This window comes from Pan troglodytes, chromosome 10, assembly GCF_028858775.2.
Source record: "Pan troglodytes isolate AG18354 chromosome 10, NHGRI_mPanTro3-v2.0_pri, whole genome shotgun sequence".
NCBI classification, from domain to species: Eukaryota; Metazoa; Chordata; class Mammalia; order Primates; family Hominidae; genus Pan; species Pan troglodytes.
The window spans coordinates 115,015,915-115,037,860 of record NC_072408.2 but is presented as its reverse complement, the minus strand read 5'-3'; the positions used below and the strand labels follow the sequence as shown (position 1 = coordinate 115,037,860).

The window sequence follows — 21,946 nt, the reverse complement described above, 5'->3', positions numbered from 1 at the left end:
CGCCATGTCAGAACTGTTTGACTTTGGCCAAGTTACTCAACCTCCCTGTGCCAAGTTACCTCATTTGTAAAATGGTAATAACAGTGCTTATGCAACTGGACTGTTTGGATGATTAGATGATTTAAGGCAGGTAAAAGATTTGACAGAGCCTGGCACAGAGCAAGTGTTCAATAATTATCCCATAAGGGGCATCAGGGCTTAGCACACAGTAGGTGCTCAATAAATGTCAGTCCTGGTGGGCCAGGCTCTTGGCAGGCTGATGAGCCACATAACTGTCAAACCTCCCCAGTGTGTAGAAACTGCAAGAGTGACGTGGAAAAATGGAAGCCCTAGTAATGGCCTGGGGGTAGGGCACTGGGAATGAGCAAATTCATCAATTAGGGAATTGTTATCTGCGTTGAAAAGGCTCCAGTGTCTGTTCTGGCCACCTCAAAGCCATTCATGATCACAGGGTAATTAATCTGTGTATGACTTTCCCCTGCAGGCTAAGGCAGCACAGCTCTGCACAGACTAACCAGCACTTCCCCGAAAGCTAACAAAAACCCATCCTTCCCCATCGGACTGTAAATAGGTCCAAGAGCCACATGCTCACTAGGCTCTCAGAAGGACTTTAGCTACCATAGAAACAGCCACAGTTGATCACCACTGGTACCCCATCAGTCAAACAGGGACAGGCTATTGGTGGGGCTGCCACTAGCTCGTACAGCACTTTTGTGCAAATCAGAAAAAGGTGCCCACTCCTTCCTCTGGACATGTTCTGCCATCCAGGGCACACAACATGTGGCTGGCTTTTAGGCACCACTTTTTCTGTTGGCTGTGCCAGTGCAATGCTCAACCTGCTCTACCACATATGGCAGCTTGGTGACTGGGAAATGAGAAGGAGGAGGTCTAGCCAAGTGGTGTTTTCTTGGCTCTCCAGACTGTGGGGAGTGTCACTGGAGCATGGGCAAAGGTTTCTAGCAGGGGCTTTGGAGTCAGACACCTGAAAACAAATTGCTTTTGTAGATGTATAACTGTGGCCAGTTCCTAATCTCTCTGAATTTTAGTTCTGTCATCTGTAAAGTGGGGATGATACTGCCCTGATCATAGGTTTACTGTGGACTTCACATCACTGAATGAGATGAGGCTCGGCATAAGGACTGGTACATAGTAGATGGTCAATATATTCAGATATTGAGGTGATCCTTCAGGGGCTTCCTTTGGGCTGAGTGTCCTAGCAAGGGATGCCCCCCAATCCCCATCCAAGTGCCACCCACCCTTCATGATACCTCGGTCAGGAGAAACGGGTTTTATTGGGAAAGTTTATAAACAGTATGACTTAAGGTAAGTTCCTCAACTGTTCTGAGTCTCAATCCCCTCCCCCGCCCCACAGTAAAGAGGGCATAATGACTGTTCCCAACTCATAGAGAGTTGAGGGGATTTAATGAAAACATCCTTCATATGAAGGATGCAACACTGAGTCTGGCACAGAGTAAGACCTCAAGAAACTCCAAGTGTTGCTGCCTCCTCCTCTTCCTCCTTCTCATCACCATCATCGTCATCATCACTTTCATCATCACTATCATCAGCACTATCAGCATCACTCTTATCACTATCATCACCATTATCATCATCACCATCGTCATAATCATCACCATCATTATGATCATCACCATCATCATAATCATCACCATCATCATCATCATCATCATCATCACCATCATTATCATCATGTCTGGTAGCCCCAAGAGACAGAAGAGGAGATAACAGTAAGTGTGGATTCCGCTAGCAAAGGAAGAAGACTAGAAGTGGAAAGGATGAGTGAGACAGGGAGAGAGAAGAAGGAAGAACTTATAGATAAAATGACAAAATCTTAGAATTGGAAGGAACACTGGAGGCCAACAGTCTACAGCTTCATTTTACAGATGGAAAAACTGAGGCCCAGAAAGGGGAAATGACTTGTCCGGGATAACGCAGTGAATCTGTGTTGCAGCCAGTGGGAGACTCAGTCTCTCTTCTCATTCAGTCTCACTACAGGAGCCACCAAGGGTCCTCAGTGATGAGGGATAGAGATGGGTCATCAGAACGCTTCCCACCCTGGGAATTCCTTCTGTTGCCCATCCAGGAACTCTAAGCCTGGTGGAGTTCATCAGCCCTGCCCTCTGGCTTGCATGGTTTTCTCCTTGCTGCAGGCTGTGTGGGATGGACTGGCAGGAACACGTCTGGGAGGGAAGCCACTGGGAGTGCATCTGGGGTCCACTGGGGAAGGGCCTAGCTCACCTTGGACTTGTGTCTGGTACACAATGAAGTAACTAGGAGTCCCGCAGCTCTCAAACTCCTCCGCGCTGCACTTCTGGGCACAGAGCTGCTCATCCTCTCTGTCATGGAGCGGGAATCGGGTGGTGGGAAACCCACAGTGGCAGGCGGTGCCTGCAAGAGCTGCCAGCGGGTACTCCTGGGGATGGAGTGGGAGAACAAGAGGAAGAGAGTTGCTGGACAGCTTCAGACTCCAAATGGAGAACAGGATTTGCATTTCAACCACTGTCTTCTCTGTCAGTCTCCCTTAACTTGAGGGTCCCCAAATTCCATCCACAAACCCTGCTTTTGTGATTTTGCCCTACCTGTGCACCTACTGTACTATTGTTTACTTATTCGTTTCCTTTAAGTCGATTCACTTTTTGAAACTTAAATTTAAAAGGATACTTTGTATGGCTACCACTAATAGTACTTGTGGACAAGTAGCACTTCCATACATCTCCATACTGTAAATGCACATAATATAGAAACAAAACAAGTGATGAAATTCTTCCTAGGCACTCTGGCCAACCAAGACTGTGAGCCTGGGGCTGGCTCCATTTTTCCTGCATAGAGAGTAGTTAAGGGTGAGAGGTGTTGATGCTTAAACACTGAAACGAAGCTTTCTCCTGGAAAGACAACTGAAACAGAAATCCCTTTCTCGTGGTCATGCAATACACCACAGTAAATGCCCCCTTGATGAGATGGTGATATGAGACCCATGCTTTGGGAAAAGCTGTCTGAGTCTGCTCTTTTAAGCCAAAGGAGATACTGATACCCCTGTGTTCCCAGAGTCTTTGTTGGGAGAGCTGCTTCTGATTGCTTTATTTGTTCTATTGAACAGCTAAGTGGGGGCAAGATGGACCTGAGATCTGGCGGGCAAGGGTCTGTCTTTTGCCCAATTTGCTTCTAAACTGGACCCACCACCCCTAGTTCTCCCTGGTAGCCAGTCCAGGACTAATCTGGTAGCAAACCAGGGTCACACTTGTGTGGCTGGATCCACTAGCCAGTGGATCTGTGTGACTCAGAGCCACTGAGTCTGAGAACAGACTCAGACAGCTTTTCCCAAAGCGTGGGTCCCATATCACCATCACACCAAGGGGGCATTTACTGTGGTGTATTGCATGACTGTGAGAAAGGGATTTCTTTTTCAGTTCTCTTTCAGTCCTGCAGGAGAAAGCTTCATCTCAGTGTTTAAGCATTTATACCTCTCTACCCTCAACTACTCTCTAGAATGAATGAAATGCCCAACCATCTTTTTGTGGTGGAGGAGGGATGGTTCTCCTCTGGACACTTGAGTCATTAGCTCATTTTAAGAAAAAGCTGGAGCTCCTTGGACATCGCTGAGTGCCAGTTATGTGCCCAGTTCTGTGCTGGGGGTATTGAAGGGGGGCACAAAATATACAAGGCACAGCCCCTACCCTCCGGGAGTTCACAACCTGGCTAGGGAGGAAACATAAACAGTCAGACATCTAGCTCCTTAGGCCGAAGAAAGATCATCCAACCCAAGTGCTATCCAGTGCCCAAAGCTCTGAATGACACTGCTGCCTGGCCTCTGCTCACACACCTCCACCAGTGGGGAACTCCCTCTGTCCCAAGGTGGGACTGTCTTTACCTTTACCTGGTAATTTTTTCATGCTTCTAGGCCCAGTTCAAATGTCACCCCTCATGTGGTTTGGCTGTGTTCTCCACCCAAATCTCATCTTGAATTGTAGCTCCCATAATCCCCATGTGTCATGGGAAGGACCTGGTGGGAGGTAACTGAATCATGGGGGTGGGTTTTTCCCATGCTGTTCTCATGATAGTGAATAAGTCTCATGAGATCTGACATCTTTAAAAAGGGCAGTTCCTGTACACACGCTCTCTTGCCTGCTGCCATGTAAGACGTGCCTTTGCTTTTCCTTTGCCTTCCACCATGATTGAGAGGCCTCCTCAGCCATGTGAAACTGTGAGTCCATTAAATCTCTTTTTTTCAAATGAATTACCCAATCTGGGATATTTCTTCATAGCAGTATCAGTATGAAAATGGACTAATAACCCTCATTCCTAAGTATTCGTCAGTATTAAAACTCACTTCCTCAAAGGCAGGAAAATCTATTCTGTGTAGCTGCAGCCCCTTAGATCCACGTGAAATGGTCACATCCCTCTCCCACGTCATAGATCCCAGTCAATGACTACATCTATCCCTACTGAGCTGTTGCTTCTCCAGCCAAGCATGTGGTTCCTTCAGCTCTGCTGCATGGTTCCCTCCCCCTGAGTTCCATGGGCCCCACCTTGTGCTCACCTTCTCAGTGCAGAAGTCCACACATTTGTCCACAGACATGTTCAGCATGGCAGCTGTCACGGGTAAGGCCAGGGAAAGGTTGTCGGGCCTGCGGAAGCAGCCCCGGAACACTGCACTTCCATCTGAAGAGCCAGAGAGAAGACGACTAGTCAGATATACAAGGAGTCAGATCTGGTTGGGAAAACCACATTCTGAAGAAAGCTCAGAGAAGGCAAGAGTCTTGCCCGAGGTCACAGAGCAAGCCAAAGCAGAGATGGAAAGAGTGGCCATGTTTTCTGTTCTTGAACATGTCCGTTCGCAGTCAATGAGCTCGATACATCAAAGAATGTTCTCCTCAACCCTGGCCCCTTTGTCAACAACCCAGGTCGCTGAGATTAGATTCTTCCTGGGCCATGCTATCCCCCTTTCTTTGTCAGATTCCCATGCCTCACTTCCTCATTCCCAACCATGGCAATGCCCCATTCAGGGAAATGATCAAGTACACGGAGGATTTTTGTGATCTCATCAGGGCTGAGTGTTTGAGGACTGAGGGAAGCAAGGATTCTGGGGCTGTCCTGTCCTTACTCACTACTACCAGGGTTCTCCTCTCCCTCTCATTGCCCTGGGCTTTAGGGGAAAAGTCCTGGGCCTCAGAAGTCTCTACCTACCCACTATTGGGCACTGATAAGCTGCAAGGGACTGACATGTCAGAGGCAATCCCTTTAAGAAAATTTAACCCAGAAATAGTGCAGCTACACAATAAAAAATTTGGAGCCCATTGTCAAATCTTCAATAGAAGTCATCCCTTAAGAAAATATTCAGAGATGTTGTCTTAGGTTGGGGCTACTGAAGCAGAGCCTGAGACAAATGTTTCATTGAAGGTGTGCTCTCAGAGAAAGAAAGCGGGAGGCAGGACCAGATAGAGCTAAGTGAGGATGTGATCTCAGCTGGGTGCCACCTCCATCCTGGTCTCACGGCAGGGATCAGGAGGGGGCTCTGGATGAGAAATTGCACTACAGAGTTGGCCCCACCTTAAGGAAAGGGGGCTGGCTTGCCTTGGCCTTGTCTATCCTAGCTTCCAATGTCAGTCAGTTTTTGGCTATGGGCTGTCCCCCAGGCTGGGGCGTAACTTCCTGGGAGGGGCTACTTGCTCCTGTTGGGCCCAAGGCTATTTTTCAGAGAAGGGGGCAGTTGTGAGCCATTGGTCACCACCAACAGTCACCACAGGAAAGGGGACTTGGGTGGGTGCCTATAGCATCCAGTACAGATGTGCGCAAAGATTTATCAATAGGGATGTTCATTGCAGCATTTTAAAAATTAACAAGTGAAGGAGTAGAAACAACCTAGGTGTCTAGCAATGAGATAATTGTGCCAATAATGTCTGGAATGACAACACACAATGGAATTCTACTGAAAGTGGAATTCCATTGAAAGGAATGGTGTTAAAGGTTATTTTAGCCAGGTGAAGATGTGTTTAAGATACAAAGTTAAATAAAAACTGAGAATGTAAAATTCTACAGGTTATAAAATATCAATTTTGTAAAAAACTAATCTCTAGAGAGACATATACCAACATTTTAATAACTGTGATGTCCCTGGACAGCAGGTGTGAAGGATACATTTTATGTGTCAACTTAGCTAGGCCATGGTGCCCAGTTGTTTGGTGAAACATTGGTCTAGATGTTGCTATGAAGGTATTTTATGTATGTGATTGACATCTACCGTTAGTTGACCTTAAGTAGAGGAAATGACCCTTGATAATGTGGGTGAGCCTCATGCAATCAGTTGAGGGCCTTAAAAGCAAACCTAAGGCTTCCTGGAGAAGAAGGAATTCCATCTCAAGATCGCAGCATTAACTGCTGCCTGAGTTTCCAGTCTGCTGGCCTGCCATATGAATTTCGGACTTGCCAGCTCCTGCAATTGCGTAAGCCAATTTCCTTAAAATAAATCTCTTAATATATCTATTCACATATCCTATTGGTTTTAATCCTGTTGGTTCTGTTTCCCTAGAGAACTCTGACCAATCAAGTAGGAATATAGGTAATTTTTATTTCCATCTCTTTGTAAAACTCTTTTCTAACTTTTTTCTACAATGAATATGTATTTTTATGTAATAAAGACAAAAAAAGTGAAGCCAAGGCAGGAGGATTGCTTGAGGCCAGGCGTTGAAGACCAACCTGGCCAACATAGTGAGACCTCCATCTCTATTAAAAAAAATTTTAAGTGGCCACTGTTAAATCATTTGAAAGGCTGGTGATATACATTTAAAATTGGGTTATTTCTCAAATTCTGAGTTGTATATACCCTTCCAGAAGCACAGCCATCCACATATAACAAAGGGCATTGTTAACACAGTGTGATCAAAAGCATCAGCACAAGAACAGACCCCATTTATTGAATACCTATTATGTGTCATCTGCTCTGCTGAGCACTTCAGAAACAGCTCATGTCACCTTCTTGAAAATCCTGCAAGGTTCATTGTAAACTCTTATTTTACAGATGAGAGAAACAGGGCTTCGAGAGAAGAGGTTGCAAGACAAATCTAAGGACCCATCGTTTGCAAAAACTTATTGAGCCTCATCTCAGAAGCAAAGTGTTAGCCTTTGGAAAAAAGCAAAGCAAGTTGCAGAAACCATATGTCTCTCTCTGTAGCGGTGTCTGGGTCTATCTAGAGTGTAAAAGCGTTTTTTAGCATACACATATATATTTATATTTATATGCAGAGAAGAGGATATGGAATAACTCCCTGAGTAGAAGGGTGGGGGGAAGGTGTTTATGAATGATAATTTTATATTTTAGCCACCAAAGACTCCCTAGTGATTCTTTCTACCACATGGCGCCTGATAGCCTGAAGTTGCTCATTGCAGTGACAAGCCAAGAAAACTAAGAGAACATTAGGAATTTGGTTAAATGATGAATTTCCAAGGCATCCCCCAGACTCCTGCTGTTTTAGCTTTCTGGGTCTCTGGCTTTATCCTGGTGAGACAGGTGGCAGTGGTAGTGGTGATAGTGTCAGGATGCTGCTGATCTGCTGCGTGGTCCCTCCAGGCCTCAGTTTCCCCACATATAAACGAGGACTGGGAGTTAAACTATGCAGTAACTCTCATGCCTACTACCCTGAGAACATTCAAAGAGGTGTGGGAACGCCTGCTCCAGTGATTTGAGGCCACTGGCACTTGAAAGGCTGGGGCCAGAAATGTGCATGCCTGTTCTGTACAGGACAGCCCTTCACCTCCTAAATGAGCACATGCACATCCAGATGCCACTAGTGCCCTGTAAAGAAACACTGGACAGTCTTCCATCTTGTGGCCTGGGGTGCTGAGAGGGATGCCCTGTAAGGTCACCCAGAGGATGGAGTGCAGTGGTGCAATCTTGGCTCCCTGCAACCTGCGCCTCCTGGGTTCAAGTGATTTTCCTGCCTCATCCTCCTGAGTACCTGGGATTAAAGATGTGCACCACCACACCCAGCTCAATTTTTGTATTTTTAGTAGAGATGGGGTTTAACCATGTTGGCCAGGCTGGTCTGGAACTCCTGACCTCAAGTGATCTGCTTGTCTCAGCCTCCCAAAGTGCTGGAATTACAGGCGTGAGTCACCACACCCACCGGGAAAGTGGGCATTTGAGCTAAAGATTTATGGCAATGAGGCGGGAAGTCCCAAGCGCTGTGGATGAACCCTCACTTAACCAGAAAACTCAGTTAGCCGGATGCTAACTCAGGTCACTGGGCAACCAGATGCTGGCTTTTCCTCCCTCTTTCCACTCCACTTGAATTTACTGAGTTCCTGCTGATGCCAGGCTCCATGCTGGGAACTCTGGGTCCATTCAGTCTGCACAGCAGCCATAGGCGATAGATGCTATGAGTACCTCCATCTCACAGATGAGAAAACTGAGGAGGCTGAGGGAGGCTCGCTGGCTTCCAGTGTTACAGAGCTGACAAACAACAGAGTGAGATCGAAACCAGGTTTCTGTGTCTCCAAAGCCTGTGCTTCTTCCAATAATAATGATACTATTATGAATAGATGCTTATATTAATATAATGTTGGCAGGGTGCAGTGAGTCACACCTGTAAGCCCAACACTTTAGGAGGCCAAAGCAGGAGGATCCCCTGAGCCCAGGAATTTGAGACCAGACTGAGCAACACAGCAAGACCCTATCTCTACAAATATATATATATATTTTTAATTAGCTATGTGTGGTGGCACACAACTGTAGTCCCAGCTACTCAGGAGGCTGATATGGAAGAATTGCTTGAGCCCCGGCAGTCGAGGCTGCAATGAGCCATGATCATGCCCCCGCACTCCAGCCTGGTTGACAGAGTGGGACCTTGTCTTTAAAAAAATCGTAATATTGTTGTGATCATTATTGCTACCATGTACTGGTTGTGTGGTATGTGATGGGAAGTAGGCTGAGCTGTTCACACACGTGGTCTCATTGAACTCTCCCATTCACCCTGGTCCTATGGGGCTTCCCATTTTTACAGATGAGGAAACTCAAGGCTCAGAGGACTGAAACTGCTTGATACAGGTCACCCAGCTTGCAAGAGTTAGTCTGACATCTTTGATATTTATCAAGTGCCAGGCATTGTGTAAACGCTTGATATATCTTATCCAATGGAACCCTCCTAAACCTTAGCAGGAAGATCTCATTCTCTCCATTATAAAGAAGAGAAAACAGGTGCAGAGGGGAAGTGACTTGCCCAAGGCCATACAGCTGACAAGTGGCAGTATCTGGATTCCAACCTAAGAATGTCTGAACTCCAAGTTTGCACTGTCCTGGGCTGTCTTTTTTAAAAAAGCCACCCCTGGCTTTAGCATTTCACAACAGTGGGACATTGATTTTCTCTCTCCCACCCTTCATGTCCACTCTGCTTTTCACCACAAATCACTCAGAAAGTCAGGGCTGTCACTCTGAGGTTGCCTGACACTGGAGTCTGATTATTCTTTAAGCATCCTCAAATGTCCAGATCTTGACCCTGGGTCTCTAGAACCAACTTCAAATTGTTAACCTGCCACCAGGATCTTATTTGAGGGACCATCATGAAATCCTAGAGCTTGGAGGGTTGCTACAGACAGTATTTTGGGGGTTGGGGCCAAGCGGAGGCCCCTTTGGGGTTGTCCTGGGTACCCTTGCAGGGATCCCAAGCCCACCAGCTCTTATCCTCTAATGTGGGTCCTTTCTTGAGTCCTGTTCCACTACCCTGGTGGGGTCTGAGGCCCCCAACACAGCAGTGTGTTGGGAAGACACAGTCGTGTCTGAAGAAGTGAGTGGTGTTTGTGCATGTGTGTGTGTTTGTGTGTGTCTGTGCATTAATGGGGGCAGGAGAGGCTGTGTGAGGGCAGTTGTGGGTCTGGCTGCACTGAGATTGGGCAGTGGGACATGACACTGAATGTGTATCTGTTGCTGTGCACACAGCGCGCATCTGTGTATGAAAGGGTGTGAGTGATGATGTGTGCATCCCATGGGTATGTGTGACTGTGCTCATGCCAGTGTGAGTGCAGATCCACCTGTCTGGGCATGTGGATGCCGACCTCTGGGAATGCAAATGTGATCCTGTGGACCGTGCTCATCTGCACATAGTGGGTCTGTCTATGGGGGAACATAGGAGTCTCTGGCCCTGTGCACTTGACTTTGCGCTTCTGTAGATAACTTGTGTGGTTGTGCATCAAATCAACCTCTAGGAGGGCAAGTCTTACCATAAGGTGTTTATGCACGTGGAGACAATAATCCCACGGGCTCTCTCTGGGTTGCCTGGCAACCAGCTGGCTGAGAAGAGGGCTCCTCTTCTAGTAGAGGATGAGGCTGGGCTTCAGCCAGTCCCTCATGAGCCCAGCTCAATGCCACCAGGGGTTTGACGTTTCCCAACCATCCCCTCAACAGCTGGCACCTAGGTTCAGATAAAAATACTTATTTCCCCAGTACAAGGGGAAATGCATCATAAGAAGAGAGAGTAACTTGATGGGTAGGTCCCTCTGATGGAGTCCAGCCCAGGTGGAGTCTTTTCTCAGGATGCCAAGAGCACTGGGGACCCTTGCACCTGGTGCCCACAGCCAGGGACACTGCTGGTGTCTGTCCCGGTTGTTTGCATCACAGTGGACCTCATATACAAGTCATCTCTGTATGGCAGTGTGCATGTCTGACTGTGGGTATGTGAAAGCTGAAGCAAGCCCAGGGTGGTCTTTGGGGTCCTTCACCCTCAGGAGTCACCCTTGCATCCTCTAAGAGCATGGCCCCAAATAATTGAAGGCACTGGGGCATCACTCAGGGCCTGTGGGTGGCACACATGCATCTTCCTCTAGGCTTCCTTGGCCAAGCGCTCTGCCCTCTCCCCTACCCCCAAGCTGGGCACCCATCTTTTGGGCTCAGTCCACTGATGGGTCACATTGACATGCATCTCCAGATGAGCTTCAGGGGACCCACCCTGGCCCAGAGCCCCAGGAGAGGCCTTCCATTCTGGCACCACACCAGAGAGCCATGGCATTTCCCTGGACTGACAGGCTCAGGATGAGCCATTCTGGCTGAGGAACAGAAGACTTAGCAACTAGGAAACACGAGCTCTAATCCCGACTCTGTTTCTCCTCTCTGGAACTCAGCATCTTCAGCTGTAAAATGGGGAACTCTCCTTCACATGGCACCCACTGGCACCTCTGCCCTTCCTTGTCTTTGACCATGGGCAAGTTTCCTCTCATTTCAGAGTCTTAATGTTCTCATCTCTAAAACGGGGGCATAAATATTGGGTGGATCATTCAGAGATGGACATGGATAAACTTCGTGAGCTGCAGGTACTAAAGAGGGGGCAGTCAAAGGTCCGTCTCCTTGCCAGCTGTCCTTAGACTGAAAAGAGGGGGAGAGCCATGTGGAATCCCTAGGATGGCATTTCTCCATGTGATTTCTTCCAGCCTGCCTAGATATTAGAAGGCCAGAGTAGGAAGAGGAAGGAAGTCTTTGTAGATCCAGCTCTGCAGAGACTGGCCTCCCTTTGACATTTAAGCACCTGCTAATGAGTCCCTGACTCTCCCAGCTTAGAGACGAGGGCTAAACTGAATGCTCTGAATACCAAGTAAGGTGAAATTTTTAGAGGACTTAAAGGGCCCGAGATGGATTAGAAGCTACTGCTGTGCACCTCTTTGGGCAAGATGTGTTCTGGGGGTGCGGTGAGGGGGATAAGTTTGGGAAGTCAGTTCCAGGAGCAGTTAATCTCCTGGGTGGAAGGTATTCCTGAAGTCTGGCCTATTTTACTTTGTGAGGAAATGGTGTGAAGTCACAGAGGGCTTCCTGATATCCGGTGGAAAGTTTGGAGAGCCTTCCAAGCCAGGAAGGGAAGGGTTTAGCTCGACACCCAGGGACCTGGGGAGCTCTCTGGAGACCATCTCTCTCTGCAGGTGGCTCTCCACTGTCTTGGTGATCTGGACACAGAATACACATGGTAGCCAAGACATTTAATCTCCCCACTTCCCTCATTTCCTGCATCTGCAATATGGGTCACCTGGCCCTCCCCTTCAGTGGGTGAGAGGCTCTTTCATCTCTTATGTCTAAAAATGAAAGGGAAGTGGCTAGGGAATCCCTTGGCTTCCCTGACACTCTCCTGTGGTATAAAGAATTCTGGATTTCCATAGCAGTGAAAAGATGCTTTCTTGTTTGCAAAAGGCTCTGGTGTCCCGAGGAAAGGGCCTTGGCTTTAAGTCAGACAGACCTGGGTCAGCTGCTTACTTAGCTGTGTGCCATTGGGCAGGTGTCTTCACTTTGCTGAGCCTCAGTTTTTCTCATCTGTACATGAGGATTGTCGTATCTACTCTGCACAGTTGGGGTGAAAGTCTATGAGATGGCATTTACAACAGTGTCTGAGACATAACAAGTACTCAAACCATGCCACTTCCTGTTCCTTTCATCACTTGCCCATAATATGTGGAAGGTGGCTAGATCCCATGCACTGCTTGCTGTCAGTAGTCCATTAATATGCCTGCTCTTGGCATTTGCCATTCCATTATTGGCTGATAGTGACCATGACTCTGCCTTAGGGCCTGTGAGGGACAGGCTGGGCCTGCCAGGGAGTTAATTTCTCCAGGAGCCACCCTCAGCCAATGATGGATGAGAGTTGGAGGAAAAAAAAATACAGCAGCTTTCTGCTCCTCAGGTGGAACAAGTCTGAGGTTTGTTCAATACCATCCCCCAGAGCTCTCCAGTGGGGTTAAGCTTCCATTGTCCTCACTAGAGACCTGCTTTGTCAGGGACCCTGTATTAGCTTTCTTCCCCATCTAACCTTTCTAGTCCCCTACGGGTGCATCTTGGCAACACCTTCCAGGTAGCCAAGGTTCACATCCCTGTATTGGGGGAACCCAACTTAAAACATCTTGGATCTTTGAGCACTTTCAGTTACAAGGAAAATCCTTCACAGATTTCAGGGCCACTGCTTTTCACAGCTCATAGTCTATGTGAATGGTACTCCCTGGAGTCATGAATGACAATAGCAGTAGCCCTGGATGGCATCTTCCTAATGATTAACCCTTTCTAAATAATAAAAATGATGGCAGTAATAACAGCTGTTTACTCTATGTCATTAGTGCTAAGTATGTTGTGTGTATTATATCTCAGTTAATCCTCACAGCAACCTATGAGATGAACAATATTATTATCCTATTTTGTAGGCAGAGACCCTGAAACTTAGCAAGATTCAATTACTTTTCCAGGTCACACAGCTGGTAGGGAGCAGAGCTGGGATTTGACCCCAATCTTGTTTGACATCACATCCTTGTTTCCCATCTCTACTATCCTGAAGAAGATCTGCCCAATTTTAACAAGTTGGGCTCCATAGACCCCCATTCCAGCTACCTGAATTTTCCAGAAATCCTCTCGGCCCCACAGTGGGAGTCCAAGGATTGCAAAAGCCCATGCCCCACATTCTGACAATGTCAGCTCTGCATTGCCAGGCTAGCTGGGATGGTACATGACCTCAGCAGCTTGGGCTTTTTACTAGCAAGAAGCAAGCAGAGCAACTGTTCATCAACTCCCTTTGCTGGGGGCAGATGAAGAACAGCCCGGAACCAGCTGCAAGTGTCTCTGAAGTCCTATCATCTCTTTGTTCTGGAGCTTCACAAAAATGAGGTAAATGTCACCAGGCATCAGCTTAGAGGCAGCCGTGGAAGAGTTCTCCTTGGTTTGAAAGAAGCCACCACCCCCTGGGTAATTAGGCCAAGCTCCACTGCATTAAAGATGCTGGTGAGGAGGAAAGGCAGTGAGCTGGAAGCTGTTAATGGCTACCTAGCTACCTATAATCAGAGAGAGATTGAATTACACAAAGAGCCTAACTGTCCAAAGAGAATTCAAGCCAGCTATTTTTAGACATTACCAAAGGCTCCTGTGGGCTGTTGGAAATTCAAATCACTTGAATTGGGTGCGTCTCAGAGTGAATTGGGGAGTTTCCATTAGGAAAAAGCTACTCTGTAACAGGCACTGTGCTAGGTGCTTTCTAGTCTTTACCTCACTCGGTGGCCCCAGAAATTGTGAAAGACTGGGATTGTCTTCATTTTATAGATGAAGCACCAGATGCCTAGAAAGAACGAGTGGCTTGGCCAAAGTCAATACAGCCATCAAGTGAGAGAGTTGGGATAGAAACATTATGCCTGATTCCAAAACCTGCATTGCTCCCAATATTTTCCTGTCCAATGGCCTAGATTTTGCTTAGGGGAGAAGAGCAAACCAATTCTCTCCCATCATGATGCAGAAGAAGAAATATTTTCTATCATTCCCTTGGCCCTACAGAGAAGAGCTCATGGGGTCCCATATGAATTATGAAATTCAGGGCTCCCAGACCTACAGCAAAGGGAAGTAGAAGAAGCCTCCAGGTCTAGCAAAGAAGGAACTAGACGTGGTCCATTCCAGCAAATGTGACTGTCCCCTAATCATCTGAGGGTTCCCCTCAGTAAAAGTAGTTGGAATGGAGTATCAGTGAACATAAAGCAAAGCACTGCACAAAATTCTCCTAACTTTGGGAGACAAAAAATTGCTGGAATTAACAACAGTACACAAAAACCACCATGTAAAAAATTGTGAACCATAAATAAGGTATCTATTTTTTCAGTGATAGTGTAAGCTTCATAATGTCTTCACTAAACTAGGAAGGAAAAAACAAAAGGAAAAAAGTACACATCCCTGGGAGAGGCTGATTTGCCATCATTGGGGTTTTAGGCAGTGCAGTGGTCAGCACCATGGACAGCCACCCTTGGGACTCAGGAGCCCCGTTCTGATGAACTTTGCAACCCAAATCTTGCAAGAATCTTTCAGGCAAATGAAATTTCTTGCAACATCGCCTAAAGCCATAATGTTCTCAAATCACCAGCATGTCTCTACCCCTGGGAGGAGAGATACACTTGCCGACACATTTAGCAAACTGCTGTGAAAAATGTAATCTGACCAAGAAAGAAGTCCATTTCTCAGTTCTTTTGTAACAAGGGCAAAGAGTCCACGTGCCCGAGAGTCTGTGTCAAGGCAGAATAGCAGGGTGCCTGGAGACATTTGCTTTGCTAACCTTTTAATGCTCTCACTATTATGGGAACATTCCATCACCTCACCTCAGAAACACGTAGGCTGGCACCCTGTGTGAGGCAGATGCCCCACCAGAATGGTCCTTGGGAGATAAAAACCTTCCTTTAGATCTCTCCAATCATTAAAGGTTCTGTGCCACTGCTTAGGAAAACACAATTAGGACACAGTGTTAATACCAACTAATGACTCTATAAATGAAATCTGGTTTCTGCCATAGCTGTTTGCTGGAGCGTTCGCTCATTTCTCTTGCCTGATGTAATACATGCCAGAGTTGTGTGCCAGTGACTTGGAAGGCATCCCTTTCTGACTTCTTTGTGTACAAAGCAAATCCTAGGCATAATCCTAGGAAATCAAAGGCGCCACTGAGTCAGAGCAAAGACATTGCAGATTTCACATTGGCTAGAGTCTGGAAACAAGGTGGAAGGAGGGATCGGGGTCAGGGAAGGAAGGAGATGAGCTGGAGCCAAGGAGCTCCCCTAAAAGAGAGAAGATGGTGTTCTGAACCAAATTCCAGGGTCAGGGTGTCTACAACACTGTAGCAAGTGGGTATACTAACTGGGATTCACAGACCTGGGTTCAAGCCCACGCTCAGTCCCTAAGAGGCACAGTAGCCTTGGAAAAACCATGCCTGCCAGTCATTTTCTGCAATAGGCACCAGGCTTTTGTGCACTCTTTTATTTGCCTAATTCCTCTCCCACTGCTTGGTGATTTGTCTTGAGTCTGGGTATCCTCCTCTTCTCCGCCAGGCAACAACCTTTCAAGGCTCTTGTCAAATGTCCCCTCCTTTATCGAGCTGCCCCCTTCTTTGTGGAGCCTCCCCCAGTGCTGTTCAATTTAGCCATTTCTATTCTCTGAGCCACAGTTTCTACAAATATAAAATGCAGACATCAGTGAGAAAGGTGCTTCCAACATAGCATTCAACACATGACCTTTGCTGACTCTGGACTTTTGATCATGAATTAGAACACATGGCTGTCCCTTTCACCTGGAATCCTCTCAGAATGAGATTCAGCTCAAAAGTTGCTCCCTTGGCTCTTGAAGACAGAGCCCCCGCAGCCCTCTTGGTCTGTGGTTCAACCAATCCTACTTGTATTGGGTCTGCACAAAATTATCCTTTTAACTCATGGTTGAACCAATTTCATTAGTATCAGGTCTGTTGCCCCATGAGATGGAAAGCTCCTTGAGGTCAGGCATTGTGCTTTACTGACCACTGAGCCTCTCCATACTTCATCCACAGGGAGCTCATCAAGTGTTTTGGTTCAATGAATGGTCCCTGCACTCTCTTTGTATACCATGTTGCCAACTGGATTTGAAACATTGTCAACCATCTCTCTCCTTGTCCAAGCTGCCTCCCTTCTAAGTCTCAGCCTTAGTAGCCTCGAGGCTAATAAGGCTTAGATTTTCTTTTAGGGTCTCCAGCTGAAGGTGCTCAAGCTTCAAACCTTATATGGCGATGATTCGGAACAACGGTGATGGACTTTAGAGAATCCAGGACTCCACTCTCAATAGAAATAAGTGTGTTTCTTCCTCTTGGACATAATACAAAAATGCTATTCTCAGATGGTACAAAGCACCACCCAAATAATTGTGCCACACAGAAGGGGGCAGGTGAGGGGTGCAGCAGTGTTCCTGCCAGCAGCCCCCCAGCTCACCCATGGCCAATGAAAGTGTTATTATATAATTCAAGGTGATCACAGCAGTGTGTGTGTGTGTCTGAATGTGTGTATGTGTGTGTGTGTGTGAGAGAGAGAGAGAAATGGGGGTGGAGAGACAGAGGAAGAGAGAGGGAGGAAGGTGGGGGACAGAAAGAGGAAGAGAGAGGTCGGGAGAAGGAGAGAGGGGAGAGAGGAGAGAAAGAGATATTGAGAGAGAGTGTGTCCAGGTTATTCAGCCAACCTGAACATTAACCAAAAGGAGGTCTGGCTAGTGTCTGGCTAATGACATACACAGTCCAATTCTTGTTATCTGTCTCAGCTTCATCCACTAGGATGTGTTACCGGCAGCAGCTTTCCCTATAAATATCCCTGACTTTCAGGTCATCTCTTCAGATGGTCCAAATGTTGCTGTCAAAATAACATAACATAAATATTGACATAAAGGCGATCAGTTGTAAAGGTGACAAATCTGCCACTAAATTAAAAACTCATAATATTAGCAGCCAAACCACAAAGCCACTCTATGGACATTCTCTGGCCTGGATTTCACGTGCTACCTCTGTCCTCTGCCCTCTGCCCTCTGCCCTCCTAGGGCTTCATACCTGAACTGAGGTGACTATGGGGAGGTGGAAGTTGCAGTTAATTTGGAAAAACCAGCCAGTTTGCAAATTGACCGCATGCTTGACCCTATTGCACAGCAAAGCTTGAATGGAGCTTCAAAAATATGGGATTTGAAGCTGGGTGTGGTGGCTTATGCCTGTAATTCCAGCACTTTGGGAGCCTGAGGTGGGTGGATCACGAGGTCAGGAGTTTGAGACCAGCCTGGCCAACACAGTGAAACCCTGTCTCTACTAAAAATACAAAAAAAAATTAGCCGGGCATGGTGGCGGGAAACTGTAATCCCAGCTACTTGGGAGGCTGAGGCAGGAGAATTGCTTGAACCTGGCATACAGGGGTTGCAATGAGCCAAGATCACACCACTGCACTCCAGCCTGGGCAACAGTGTGAGGCTCCGTCTCAAAATATGTATATATGTGTGTGTGTGTGTGTATATATATATATATATATATATATGATTTGAAACACTGGACACATTTTCAAGCAAACAAACAATGAGTTTCTATAAACGATGAAATTCACATGCAAGAGGCCCTTCTCTGCAAACAGACTAGCTGTTAACTTTCTGCTAAAGCCACCCGGGTGGGCAGGACTACATTCTGGACGAGATCCACAGAGGCTCAAAATGTGGTCTGTGGACCAGCATCCTGGCATCACCTGGGAGCTCTTTAGAAATGCAGCATCTCGCTGAACCTGCTGAATTGGAATCTGCATTTTAACAAGATCTCCCAGGGCAACTCTCAGACACATGCAAATCTGGGAAGCACTGGCCAGAGGGCTAGAGAAGCAGCTGTGGATTTCTGCTTCTGTCCTTGGACTGTGTGGGAGGGGTAACCCCCAGAAAGGTCAGCACCCCCCATCTTTTATCAAGCCCATTAACTCTTCTCATGGGTCTTAAGGTCATCTGGAATTAGGCTATGTGACCTTGGACTGGTTGGGGATAATGAACAACAGTAATTACCTGAAAAGGCTGTAGGGAAGGTAAATGAAATCAGGTCTGTAATTGGCTTAGGACAGTGCCTGGCATACAGCAGATTATTTATAAATAGTTACTAGCTGTCATTAAACATTCCTCCCCAGTCCCCAGGAGGGGACCCAGGAGTGCCCTCAGACAAGGAGCCAGCTCCTGTCCTCTTATTCACTCCCTCCTTCTGTTGGTTTGGAAATCAGAGAGATTTTCCAACAAGACTCAAACCAGAAGCTTGAACAAGCCAGGATGAATTCTCTCTTTGAAAGCATCAAGGACTCCAGAGTCGGTTTAAATTCTCTGCTGCTTACAAGCTTTGTGACATTGAGACTCAGTTTCCTCATCTGTAAAATGGGAATAAGTAAATAATAGTACCTATGTCAAGGGTCATTGTGAAGATAGATGTGCTATTCTATATGAGGCATGGAGAAAAGGACAAAGTGTTTGCTATTGCCATTTCCACCATCATCATCATTAGAGACAATCTGCTCTGAGAAAATCAGGATGGGAAGGCGAGGCTCAGGCTCCAACTCAGTTTCAGAAGGAGGAAGACTGGTGAGAATGAGGGATAAAGCTGGAACCAGACGCAGCTCAGAGTGGGAGGGAGAGAAAAGCGCATGCAGGACCATTCAAAGGAGCTGGGGCAAAGGGCTCTGTGAGGGACTGGGAGAGGCGAAGCTGGGGCAGGACGGTGGTGGCCTTAGAGTGATGGGGAGCCATGGAGGGTACAGGGCAGACATGTGGGACTCTTTACTCTGGTGGGCAAGGGCTGCAGCCGAGGGAGGAGCAGCAGAGAGGGGCAGGGCAGACTCACGTACACCTGCGGGCCGACTCCTGGGCCAGCTGCAGCCGGTAGACAGAGAGGCGGTTGGCGCCGCCGCACACGCTGCCTCGCTCGCCCTTGCACTCCATGTCGCACTCTGCCTCGCTCACGTTCGTCGCCTGGATCTTGTGGCCGCAGTAGCACTCGGCGCCGAACTCCAGCCCGGCATACAGGTAACCCCTGGGGGAGGCTGCTGTCAAGCAGGGTAGCTGCCACCATGGAGACCCCAAGGCAGGGAGACACAACGTGGAGACCTCGGGGATGGGAGGGCTCTGGGGACCAGGAGATCCCAGGGGAAATGGGGAGACTGCTGATGGGAGGTTGGGGCAACTGGGAGACCCCAGGGGACAGGAGAGACCTCAGGGGACAGGAGACCTACCCATTGTGGAGACCTGGGAGATGGGGGCCTTCGGGAGACAGGGGGACCCCAAAGAAATGAGATTAGGGAGGTAGCACACAGGAAGACCCTGGAAAGAGGGCAGGGGAGACCCTGAGGTGGGCAGGGAGACTCCAGGAAATCTGTGAGACAGGCATGCTCCATGGGGCAGGGGGATCTGGGTCTGGGATAAGGAGACCCTAAGAGGAGTCAGGGAGGCTGCAGAGTTAGCCTTGCAGTGGGGCAGCGTGGAGGCAGGAAAGCCAAGAAGGAATACAGGGAGGCCCCTAGAGGACATAGAGACCCAGGGAGGGGACAGGAACACCCAGGGACCATCCACCTGCCTTCATCTTCACCCTTCTACACCTACTCACATAGACACACCATGTCCATATTCACACTCACCTGTACACACCTGCTCATGGTACACCTGTCACACACACACACCCCAGATCCTGTGGTCTCCGCTACCCCACTCTCTTTCTTGCTCTTCCCTGTCTGGAAACCTGAGACATTCATCTCTCCAGAGTCCAGCTTCTTTATTCTTGGAAATATCACCCAGGAATGGTGCCTCCTTGTCCCTTGAGAGGAGCTAGGGTGAGGGGAAGAGGCACAGGGAGCTCATGAGGGAGGCAGGGACTCTTACACCCCTTCGAGAGAGGACAAAAATGAGCTCACACATTCACCAAGGAAAAATTCCTAAAAATAAAAATCCAGGCACTGCAAGGTTTTCAACTTTTTTTTGAAATTTTTCATAGTGATGGAATCCTTTCCTAAAAAGGATGCTTAGTGGCTACCCCACTCTGTAAACAAATGAAAAGAGCATTGCTTGCTCTGGCTCTGGGAGTAGGAAGGACAAAACCTGAGATGGAGGAAAACTGAGGTTCAGGAAAACCCATAAAAGAGGCTTGAGGGAGCACTTGTGCTCTTGTTCTCTAGAATATAATATCTTTAGACACCCTCAGCACTTTTGAAATGATATTAGTGATTTTTAATGTAGTTTGTAAATTGCTTTTGTTCTTATTCTCTAGAATATAATATCCAGGAGGGCAGTGACCCTGTGGGTCTTGCCCACCTATCCCTGAACAATGCCTGGCATATGACAGATGATTAATACACATTCATGGAATGAATGTAGACCACTTCCCTGATAGACACCCTGCAGTGGCTCCCCATTGCCCTCCTGGTCAAATCTGGATGCTTTAGTTAGCTTTCAAGTCCCCATTTCACTGGGCTTTGAACACCTCTGTGGCTTCCCCTCCTGACACTCCCTTTGTACCCTCTGTGCACTCCCATGCTGCCTATCTGAGTACCCTGAGTGTTTCAGTGTATTTCAGGAGTCCTGGCCTTTGAGCATGCTGTTATTTCTACCCTACCTAGAAAACTCCTACTCATCCTTCAAAACCCAGCTTATGGTCTCACTGTGATAACTCTTCCTAAACCCTCCACATGGAGCCCTCCATCCCTTCCATCTTCTTGACTTTCCTGCACCTTGCAAAGCACATCCATCCCAGCACCCATTATACTTGATGTCTCTGTACCCTGGTTTCCTCATCTGTGGAATGTGGCTCATAGCATTCCTGCCTCATAGGGATCTTGTGAAGTTAAACAGTTAATATTTGCAAAATGCTCAGACAGTGCCTGGCACAGAACAAGTGCTTTTTAACTGTTGTAAACTGTTGTTATTCTATTGCCCAAGCCTATTGTTCATGCCTCTATCTCCCCAACCAGATGGGAAGCCCCCCTGAGGATAGGGCTGTGGATGGCTCATCTCTTCATCTCCAGCACCTGGAATCAGGTCCAGCACCCATGGGCAGTCAACAAATATTTGCTGAACCAAATTGAATTACATGAGTAGCTCTGACTTATCTTGGCTGACACCTTCTCTGAGAAGTATTTCCTTTCACCCCAGGCAGCTTAGACCTTGTCTGCATGTCTAACTGCCTGCGATTCTTCCATCTCAACCCTTATCTGACTATGTTATCCCTCTCTGTTTACATGTTTGTCTCCCCTTTCAGGCTGTGAGCTCATTAAGGCCAGGGGCTGTGTAGAATCCACCTCTGTTTCCCCCACCCCCCTGCACCCAAGTTTGACAGATAAGTTAGTGATTTCATATTATCAAGGACTTGGAATCCTTTTCAAATTGGAGAGGGTCCTGGGCTCAGGATTTTAATAGTGGGCTCCCTAGGCAGCTGATTTTAAAGGGGACAGTGTTTCCTAATCAAGAACAGCAGGGGCCGGGTTTGGTGCCTCACACCTGTAATCCCAGCACTTTGGGAAGCCGAGGTGGGCAGATCACGAGGTCAGGAGATCGAGACCATCCTGACCAACATGGTGAAACCCTTTCTCTACTAAAAATACCAAAAAAAAAAAAAAAATAGCCAGGCATGGTGGCATGCACCTGTAGTCCCAGCTACTCAGAAGGCTGAGG

General features: G+C 47.5%; 1 protein-coding gene across 3 annotated transcripts in view; it reads right to left on the bottom strand.

Annotated features, from left to right (window-relative positions):
• Positions 1–21,946, bottom strand: part of WSCD2 (WSC domain containing 2) — a 121,530-nt gene that overhangs the window by 21,232 nt on the left and 78,352 nt on the right. For 2 of the 3 annotated variants that reach the window (XM_522520.8, XM_016924112.4), the window contains exons 4-6: positions 19,135–19,319; positions 4,559–4,680; positions 2,260–2,434 (exon numbers count right to left, since the gene is read on the bottom strand). In XM_522520.8, the coding sequence (XP_522520.2) occupies positions 2,260–2,434; positions 4,559–4,680; positions 19,135–19,319 (482 nt within the window). The remainder of the gene's footprint in view (positions 1–2,259; positions 2,435–4,558; positions 4,681–19,134; positions 19,320–21,946) is intronic. The other variant, XM_016924113.4, reaches the window with a different exon arrangement.